The sequence below is a fragment of the Drosophila miranda genome, chromosome 2 (assembly GCF_003369915.1).
Source record: "Drosophila miranda strain MSH22 chromosome 2, D.miranda_PacBio2.1, whole genome shotgun sequence".
NCBI classification, from domain to species: Eukaryota; Metazoa; Arthropoda; class Insecta; order Diptera; family Drosophilidae; genus Drosophila; species Drosophila miranda.
The window spans coordinates 1,399,145-1,408,533 of NC_046675.1; the positions used below are offsets into that span (position 1 = coordinate 1,399,145).

At 38.5% G+C, this 9,389-nt stretch overlaps 3 protein-coding genes across 3 annotated transcripts; all 3 read left to right on the plus strand.

Moving 5' to 3' along the window:
• Positions 1-246: 246 nt before the first annotated feature.
• On the plus strand, positions 247-2,314 carry LOC117187438. The gene is made up of 4 exons (XM_033390119.1): positions 247-408; positions 1,720-1,875; positions 1,925-2,092; positions 2,147-2,314. Exons 1-4 carry the CDS (start codon positions 247-249, stop codon positions 2,300-2,302), a joined length of 642 nt encoding a protein of 213 aa, XP_033246010.1. The 3' UTR covers positions 2,303-2,314.
• Positions 2,315-2,542: 228 nt separating this feature from the next.
• LOC108154066 lies at positions 2,543-3,248 on the plus strand. Its single transcript, XM_033390120.1, has 4 exons — positions 2,543-2,578; positions 2,653-2,808; positions 2,864-3,031; positions 3,093-3,248. Exons 1-4 carry the CDS (start codon positions 2,543-2,545, stop codon positions 3,246-3,248), a joined length of 516 nt encoding a protein of 171 aa, XP_033246011.1.
• A 373-nt stretch (positions 3,249-3,621) lies between these two features.
• Positions 3,622-4,327, plus strand: LOC108154067. The gene is made up of 4 exons (XM_033390122.1): positions 3,622-3,642; positions 3,732-3,887; positions 3,943-4,110; positions 4,172-4,327. The coding sequence occupies exons 1-4, from the start codon at positions 3,622-3,624 to the stop codon at positions 4,325-4,327; spliced, it is 501 nt and encodes a 166-aa protein (XP_033246013.1).
• The last annotated feature ends 5,062 nt before the right edge of the window (positions 4,328-9,389 follow it).

The following is a 9,389-nucleotide window of genomic DNA, read 5'->3' on the forward strand; positions in this document are numbered from 1 at the left end:
AATGCAATCACGTTGCAGATTTCGGGCGTGTTTGTTCTTACAAAAACCTGCTGTACTTCTTTGGATAAGAATTTCTGTGATGTGACTTGCCCCATTAAGGCAGTAAACCGGACACACAAAATTGTATTTGGAAAAATTGAGCTATACAAAGTTCCTGTTACCAAAATCAAGGCAAGTAGACCTCGTTTTATAGACATACATATGGTATACAGACTAAAAGGGTTCCTCTGCACCGATCAGGTTAATATGGCACTCTTCAAGCAATACCATGACGCGAAGGCGGTCCTCTATAATTTCACCTTCGAAGGTTGCAAAGTCCTGGACAAATCCACCAGGAATCCTGTGTCTAATTTCTTCATGGAAATGCTCTCGACCTACTCCAATTTGAACCATTCATGTCCCTACAATGTGAGTAGAAGTCTTGACCATTAAACTAGGAGTGCTTCGAATGCCAAACTCTTTTTAGCATGACCTTATGATAGTGCTCCCATACGACTTTCTCGAACCTCGACTATCGCCACTTCTGCCATTTCCTAATGGCGACTACCTCGTCGAAATGCACTGGATTCGATTTGGAAATCGTAGCGCCACGGCCAAAATATATTTCTCCCTACGATAATTACGAGTACATATGTTTTTTTTGTTCTCATTTGGTTGGAACAATAAAGTAATTGCTGAAAGACTAGAGCTAATTTGTGTAAATTCAATGACTTCATTTTGACAAATGCGATTATAAACGATGGAACACATTATGGAGCACTTTAGTTCATTTTAGTGTAATCATTGTGGTCAATGGATTATGACACTACAGGATGGATGCTACGAGAAAATCTGTGATTCAGTTCATGGTGATCCTACACTTAGACTTGGATGTAAGGAGTACAGGACACCTACTTTAATGGAATAAGGCAGTCCTCTTTCATATCCATTCCGGCTTGAGTTTTCGAGCATCAACTTCCGTTGACAGAAAGACACCGAATTCAATTACTGATATCCGAAGTCGGCCAGCCGTGTGGCCAAATTCTTTTTTGAAACCTCGAATATAAACCAGTCCTGTCCCTACAATGTAAGTGGAATGTGGACTCTGGATAACTGATATCTGAAGCCTCATTGAACTAATGGCAGCACGACATCATTTTGGATAAGCTCCCAAACGACTATGTCAATCAGTGATTGACACAGGTTCGGCCTTTTCCCGAGGGCGATTCTCTCATTGCATCATACTCCAGTGTAACCCACACATGTCCTTACAATGTATGTGAGTGGTAAATGCATTATCCAGAACCGACTTTGTTAATCCCCCAGTCCCCCCAGTCCCCCATCCTTTGTTAATCTTCCATTTCCCGAAGGGAAAATTGCCCCCGAAATTGCATCTCGTTGAAGCATTGAATACTGATGGTTGTTCGAAATGATTGATTTTTTTATTGTTTAATGTCATTTTAAACGATTTGATTAGTCATGGGAAAAACTTAACTAAACTAGCCATCCATTCAGTATTATAATCTATTTTAAATTATCGTATATGCGGTGGTTTATTAAAAGTCTTGCAGCTATTTTAATGGAACATAAATACATTATTCTTCGGAGCGTAGACACCACAGTATGGACAATAAAAAGAGTTTTCTGATTCTCATCGTTGTGATCCTACATTTAGTTCTGAATGTATGGTAAACCTGCAGTCATATTCAGATATCATAATCAAATGATGAAAGCCTATAGACTTATTCCAGCATTGAATTTACGAACGTAAACTGCACTTCATTGGATAATAAATTCGGGGAGTTCGAGTACTGCTACCTGAAGTCAGTGAATCGCACCTACAAATACTTCTCCGGAAAATTTAAAGTTTATGAGCTTCCTATTAAGTCCATGAAGGTATGTTGAAATGTTCAATAAACAATATTTACCTTACATTATCGTGCAGGTAAATTTTTCGTTGTGGAAGCGATACAATGGCTATAAGCCCTTCCTTTACAATGTCACCTTTGATGCCTGCAAATTCTTTGCCAATAACAACTCCAATCGTGTGATCAAGTTCTTTTATGAATCGTTTACGTCCTACTCGAATATAAACCACACATGTCCCCTCAATGTAAGTGGAAAGTGCACTCTCCAGAACCAGCAGCCCTTAGTTTGTTCTTTTCAGCATGACATCATTATGGAAAAGCTTCCTATCGACTTTGTTAACCACCGAATGACGGAAATTCTTCCATTTCCCGAAGGGCAATATTTCGTTGAAGTACGTTGGATTCGTTCCGGAACTTATCTTGCATTTGGAAGGTTATATGCCACACTTTCTTAAATGACGGACAGAATAAAAAAACTGATGCTTGTTCGAAATGATTAATTCTGTGTTGTTTAATGTGATTTTAAGCGATTTGATATGACATGAGAAAAATTAAACTAAATCCATCCAATCAGTATTATAATCTGTTTTAAAGTGTACAATTGATAATAGATTTCAGACTGTTAGGTGATGTATTAAATTGAATGCCAATTTCTATGGAACATACAGTGTAGTGTGGAGCGTCGACATTACACGATGGGCCATAAGAAGAGTTACCTAATTTTGATCGTTGTGACTCTACACTTAGTTATGAAAGTAAGGACGCTAATATTGAAATCTCATATACAAATGATGTCAACTTCTAGACCCATTCCCGGTTTGAGTTTACGAATGCCGACTGCACCACGGTGGATAGGAAATTTGGGGAGTGCGACTACATCTACCTGAAGTCGGTGAATCGGACCTATAAATATTTATCCGCGAAATTTAAACTTTATCAACTTCCGGTTAAAACTCTAGGAGTATGTAAGCCGTAGCAGTAGTTCTTCGTAATTCTCATTGGGATAATAATTTCAGGTAAATCTTGTGCTAATGAAAAGATTCAACGGATATAAGCCTTTCCTGTACAACATTACCATCAATGCGTGTAAATTCTTTGCCAATACCAAGTCCAACCCCGTGGTGAAATTCTTCTATGAATCGGTTATGACTTTCACTAATATGAACCACTCATGTCCCTACAATGTAAGTGAAGGGTGACCTTCGAAATTGTATTATTTAAATTGAACCTCTTAACTATTTGCAGCATGACATTATATTGGATAAGCTTCCTGTTGACTTTATAAATCACCGACTGACAAAGGTTTTACCGTTTCCCGAGGGTGATTATCTTTTTCAGGCCCACTGGATTCGTTCGGGATCTTGTTTTGCTGTGGTCAAAGTATATGGCACCCTTTCTTGAATATACATTGTTTATTTATTGTATATAATGTGTGAAACAAATAAATAATGAGCAGGTTAATATTTCGTTTTTAAGTGCGATTCGATGGTGATAAGTCCTTTCCTTACAATATTACCTGTCATGATTTTCCAAATATACGCCACCCTTTCTTTAATGACGAATGGAAAGACAATGCTAATGGTTATTCAAAATTATTGTCGATTTTTTATTGTGTAACGTGATGTCATGATGAAAGCTATTGAAATAAATTAGCCGTCCGTTCAGTATATTAATCTATTTTAAAGTGTACAATTGATAATGGATTTTAGGTTGTTAGATGATGAATTAAAAGATGAATAGCATACAGTGTTGTGTGGAGCGTCGACAACGCAAGATGGACCACAAGAAGAGTTCTGTAATTCTGATCGTTGTGGTTCTACACTTAGTTATGAAAGTAAGGACCCTAATAGTGAAATCTCATATACAAATAATGGCCACTTCTAGAGCCATTCCCGATTTGAGTTTACGAATGCCGACTGCACCACGCTGGATAGGAAATTCGGAGAGTGCGACTACATCTACCTGAAGTCGGTGAATCGGACCTATAAATATTTATCCGCGAAATTTAAACTTTATCAACTTCCGGTTAAAACTCTAGGAGTATGTAAGCCGCAGCAATAGTTCTTCGTAATTCTCATTGGGATAATAATTTCAGGTAAATCTTGTGCTAATGAAAAGATTCAACGGATATAAGCCTTTCCTGTACAACATTACCATCAATGCGTGTAAATTCTTTGCCAATACCAAGTCCAACCCCGTGTTTAAATTCTTCTATGAATCGTTTATGACCTTCTCTAATATGAACCACTCATGTCCCTACAATGTAAGTGAAGGGTGACCTTCGAAATTGTATTATTTAAATTGAACCTCTTAACTATTTGCAGCATGACATTATAGTGGATAAGCTTCCTGTTGACTTTATCAATCACCGACTAACAAAGGTTCTGCCCTTTCCCGAGGGCGATTATCTCTCTGAGGCCCATTGGTTTCGTTCGGGATCTCGTTTCGCTGTGGTTAGAATATATGGCACCCTTTCTTGAATATATGTATGTATATACATATAGATAAATAAAGAATCATTGAATAATGAATTATGTATAAAAATGTTGTGTCACGTGTTGTGATTATGGTTGAACTCCACCCCATCATGTATGAACCCTATCCAAATATCCCTTACTAAATGTTGATATAACAAACGTATAAAGAAAGAAACATACGAAATAGAAAGCAGAAAGGACAGACGAACGAATCTAACACGATAACGAAAATGGTCGTGGGAGCATGTCGAAATTACGTGTATCACAACAAAAAGAGGCACGAGAACATCGAAATCGACAACTATAATTGTGACGGAGACAAGTTTTCCGGTACGTAATCGACTTTCACAAAAAACATGGCAGACAACGCCAACAAGTACATCCAACTTTTACGTCCACTACCTTTATTCGTCTCGCATTCCTGTACGGAACAAATATTTAATATTCCGCTCCGGACACCATTGTCATGGGCTCAAATTCAAACATAGCCAGATTGTATCCACGGATTCAGATTGGAACCTGTTCCTGAAGTGCATTTACACAGAAATAGATCACAATAATGCGGCCATTTCTAATGTATTGCCTGTTTGTTGGACAAATGTGTTTCTAAACGATTTCATACCATACAAAACCATTCAGTATTTTAATCTATTTTAAAGTGTTCGATTGAATTTTCCTTGCACATTTACATACTAAGTGATTTATTAAGAGTTAATACAAATTTCCATGGTGCAAACAGTGTTCTTTGGATCGTCGAAAATACAGGATGGCCCATAAGATAAGCTCCCTGATTCTGATCGTTGTGATCTTACATTTTTTTATAGAAGTAAGGATTGCACGGCATGTGACACAATGCAATTCAAATATTTTTCTGTAATCAACTTCCAGATCCATTCCCGGTTTGAGTTTACAAATGTCAACTGCACTGCGTTGGATGCGAAGTTCGGGAAGTTCGACTACTGCTTTCTGAAATCTGTAAACCGGACTTATAAATACTTTTCGGGAAAATTTAAGGTTTACCAACTTCCCATTAGAGCCATGGAAGTGTGTAGATATGACAAGATAACCATCAAAATGCTCTTTTAATTCTCATTCACATCATTATTACAGGTTAACATGGTATTATCAAAGCGATTAAATGGATACAAGCCCTTTCTTTACAATATGACCTTCAATGCATGCAAATTCATTGCCAATCCCAAATCCAGTCCTGTTGTGAAATTTTTCTATGAATCATTTATGAGTTACTCCAGTGTGAACCACTCGTGTCCCTACAATGTAACTGAACAAAGGTTACTTTAGCGCCAAATAATTAGGGATAACTCCCTTATTTTTTTGCAGCATGACCTCGTTTTGGAGAAGCTTCCTGTGGATTTTATCAATCACCGATTTACGCAAATTCTGCCCTTTCCTGAGGGCCAATATCTATTGGAAGTACGTTGGCTTCGTTCCGGATCTCTTCTTGCTGTGATCAAGTTATATGGTCTGCTTTCTTGAATGTAAGATGTACATATTTCAGTACAAAAAATTGGTGAAAGGGTATACATATGTGCTAAAATTTTGCTGAGCTTTGATAGACTTTATTTTGTTAAATGTGATTTTTGATTATGTAATATATATCATAAAGCAGTTGCTTTTCGGAATGTTAAGCTATTTTTAAAAGGGCATTCAATTATTGATGATGGAACATCATATTGGTTTTTTAATAAATGCTGCAAACATTAGTTTAGTCATTGTTGTTTCATCGACGATTCGAGATGGAAGCTAATCTGAATTTTGTGGTTCGGCACATGGTGATCGTTGGCTTGACACTGGAATTATGAATCATCCTACATACATACTGATATGAAATATTTGAGATTATTATTTACGGAAAAAAGTTTTGTTTGAATTTGTGTCAATCTTTTTAGCTAACAGATATTTTGCCTTTTCGTGTGGGAATGACCTTTTCGAAACCAACTGGTTTGCTTATGATATCCGCCGATCTGTAGTCAAAGTGTATGGTACTCTTTGGGAGTGACTCAATAAACTTTTCTGAAGGAAAATATGCGGCTTATATATTCTTGAAACACGGATATGGGAAAGTTGTCTACCATTTGAACTGCACACCGGTCAAGGTCTGGTAGTACTCGAATAAGTATCTACTTTTCAATTAATCTAAGTTAAATAAATAATTTATAATGAGCGTTCAATATAATTTCTGAATTCTGTTCTGACTGGAGCAATGGTACGTTTTTGTTGCATTTATCGTGACTTGAACACACCGGGGGCACAGGTATACGTCGGGGCTCTTTTAGGACTCTCCCTTTTCCATAATACTCTTCACTTAACAATTATTTTATAGCCCTGCTTTTAACCCAAAAGAAAGTTAAACACAAAACTGGCCCCAAACAAGGAGAAAAATGTACGGAAAAAACGAGGCATGGGAAAATTGTATAAATGAAAACTAAATATTTATTTTGGGTCCGTCAGTGAACGGCTGGGGAAAACAAAGGATATTCGGGGAAAAAAGGTTCCCATGTGCGTTATCTATGAGCGTTGAGTGCCTTAATAAGTAAGTCAATAAATCAATTCAATAAAAATTTGTGCTGCCTTTTTCTATCTATATTTGAAGTTTTGGCTTTGTTTTTTGTGAGCTCCTTCTGTTGTTGGCAATCCCAAGCAAACAAATGTGAGGAAAGCAATCCAACAAAAAAGTTTGGCTCGCAAAATGTTTGGCAACGAGAAAACAAAGAGTGAAGAGTGGGTGGGTTTCAGAGGTTAAAAGAGGGTCCAGAGGGCTGATGACTAGGGCCAAAAAAGATACATAAACAATGATAACTGCAAAGTTTATCAATTTGTAAAATGGCAGCCGCAGACATGAACAATTGGGTAAAAAGAAAAACGAGTAACATTGGTACGATAGTTACCAGTCCCGACTAGAAGATATCTACTATTCGATATGTATCCGAGAAACCATTCAAAAATAAGTCAAAAAGGTATGGCAGTACTTCTATGGAGTACGTCATTGATCTTTCTGAAATCATTATAATAGGTAGGCGGTAGTTTTCTGCATGCTGAGTGCTACGATCATCCGATTATGACCAGTGTTGGTGGATTTTTTAGTTCCCACCACAAAGAATGTGGATGTCACAGGATGTCCCTGGAACTGTGGGATCTTCATCGTCATACCCATATACCCATTTACTCTCCAAGTGCAGGGTATGCCGAACGCAAAGCTGTTTAGCGGTGGCTGTACCTGCTGAGCTTTTCGAGCCTAAGCTTTCACTATATCTGGTGGATAAGATAATGAAGGCATATTTATGGGTATCGTAGGAAATAAAATTTATTAAATTTACTTAATGATAGGAAAACTCTAAAAGAACGGAAGTGCCTGATAATAAATTTAATTTCCAATTTTGTTATAGCCAACAAATTGACCATCTCTCAGCCATAGCGCCCATACATAATTCAAATGAATTGTTTAGACAGCGGCCACAAAGAGATAGAGAGGCAGGGATCCAGAAGCCAAAACAACCACACATCGGAAGAGCAAAGAACAAATCTCAAACAATGAATGAAATGTTTTTTTTACGTGTCAATATTATCTTTTTCTTTGGCGTTTTGTTTATAACAACTGAATCAGCGTCCGTCCGAGCATAAAAAAGCATTGTTTTAAAAATACTCGACCACTACGCGTGCTCTTCACATGTGTGTTGGGGTAAAAGTATTTGGCTATTTTCGCACTTTCAAAAATATACATACTGCACAGATAGAAGACTTTGTGACATGCCGACATGACGAAACGAGTGTTCAAAGTGTCAGCGCTGATATGCCAACAACTTGACTCAACCTGACTGGCGAATTATTCAAGCAAATCTCTTCGGGTAGGAGTAGGATGAGGCGGGGGCGGAGGCGGAGGCGGAGGAGGCACACCCCAACACACGCGACACAGAAATACATGCAATTAGATTGAATGTGTTTAGTCTAGAGGCACTACTACGAGTATATGGCACTATCAATTCCGAGTGTCTCTCGATTAATCTCCTGCAGATGTCTGGCTAGCAAGTCAGATCCGATTTGATCCCTTTCTGCCTCTTAATTGCACTTAAAATACCCGTACTCGTACGATGCCAGCGATATTTTCACCCATAAAACTTAGCACATATCGAGAGGTGCATATGTACATATATGTATGTATGTATGTATATTGTATATAGCCATCGCTGACTGAATAATCAGAGCAGAGCGGCAGGACAGGGGTCTGGACTGGGCCGAGCTGTCAGCGCATTTGCCAAAAAGTCGCCACTAGAATGCAAATCACTCCCACTGCCCCACATCATCGTCTGGTTAGCACCGGAAAGTGCTTCTTTCTAGTCGTGTGACTGGCCTTTGTCTCTCTCTCTCTCTGTCTCTCTGTCTGGTCCCTGTGTGGGCGTCGAAGTAAAAAATGTATTCCACTCTCTGCCAAATCGGTTGCTCCGAGTGCTATGACTGCTATGAGTACTCGAATCGATGCGCATTTCGCCAGCTGCGACTGCACTCTGGCATTGGTCGAGATTGATTCCACGACGGGCGACATCCTTCCCAGAACTGAGTGTGCCCGCCACTACCCCACTATATTGCGTTTCGGTCCGCCAGTCGGCATACATATCAATTGACCATCACGACAAAAAACATTGACAAAACAAACACACAGACCGCACGGGCATGGCATCGGTATGAATCGGTATGGGTACACACAGATTGTTATTAAAATATTGCCACGCTCCGCATAAAAGATGCATGAAATTGGTTCCCCTACTGGATGGGGAGGGCATGGAGGACTCGGAATACACTAATTACTTTTTATTCAATGTTAATACTGAGGAAGCGAAGCATCCGAAGGGCAAGCGTCGTCAGAAAGTGTCATAATACTTAATTAAAGGGTATGTTTCGACGACCAGCTGTACAAAAAAGGGCATCGCTTAAATGCGTGAGTCAAAATATATCACAACTTTATTAAAAGTACGAATCACAAGAAATGTGAGTGAAAATTCAGTGATTACTCCTCCAGAGATGCAACCATAGACCCAAGAAAGTACTA

Bases quoted from the DNA above. Each gene is read 5' to 3' on its own strand.
- LOC117187438 (XM_033390119.1), top strand. From the start codon at position 247: ATGGCACTCTTCAAGCAATACCATGACGCGAAGGCGGTCCTCTATAAT. The intron at 409-1,719 runs GTGAGTAGAAGT...GAAAGCCTATAG, and splicing joins ACCATTCATGTCCCTACAAT to ACTTATTCCAGCATTGAATT. The intron at 2,093-2,146 runs GTAAGTGGAAAG...TGTTCTTTTCAG, and splicing joins ACCACACATGTCCCCTCAAT to CATGACATCATTATGGAAAA.
- LOC108154066 (XM_033390120.1), top strand. From the start codon at position 2,543: ATGGGCCATAAGAAGAGTTACCTAATTTTGATCGTT. The intron at 2,579-2,652 runs GTGACTCTACAC...GTCAACTTCTAG, and splicing joins GTTACCTAATTTTGATCGTT to ACCCATTCCCGGTTTGAGTT. The intron at 2,809-2,863 runs GTATGTAAGCCG...TAATAATTTCAG, and splicing joins TTCCGGTTAAAACTCTAGGA to GTAAATCTTGTGCTAATGAA.
- LOC108154067 (XM_033390122.1), top strand. From the start codon at position 3,622: ATGGACCACAAGAAGAGTTCT. The intron at 3,888-3,942 runs GTATGTAAGCCG...TAATAATTTCAG, and splicing joins TTCCGGTTAAAACTCTAGGA to GTAAATCTTGTGCTAATGAA. The intron at 4,111-4,171 runs GTAAGTGAAGGG...AACTATTTGCAG, and splicing joins ACCACTCATGTCCCTACAAT to CATGACATTATAGTGGATAA.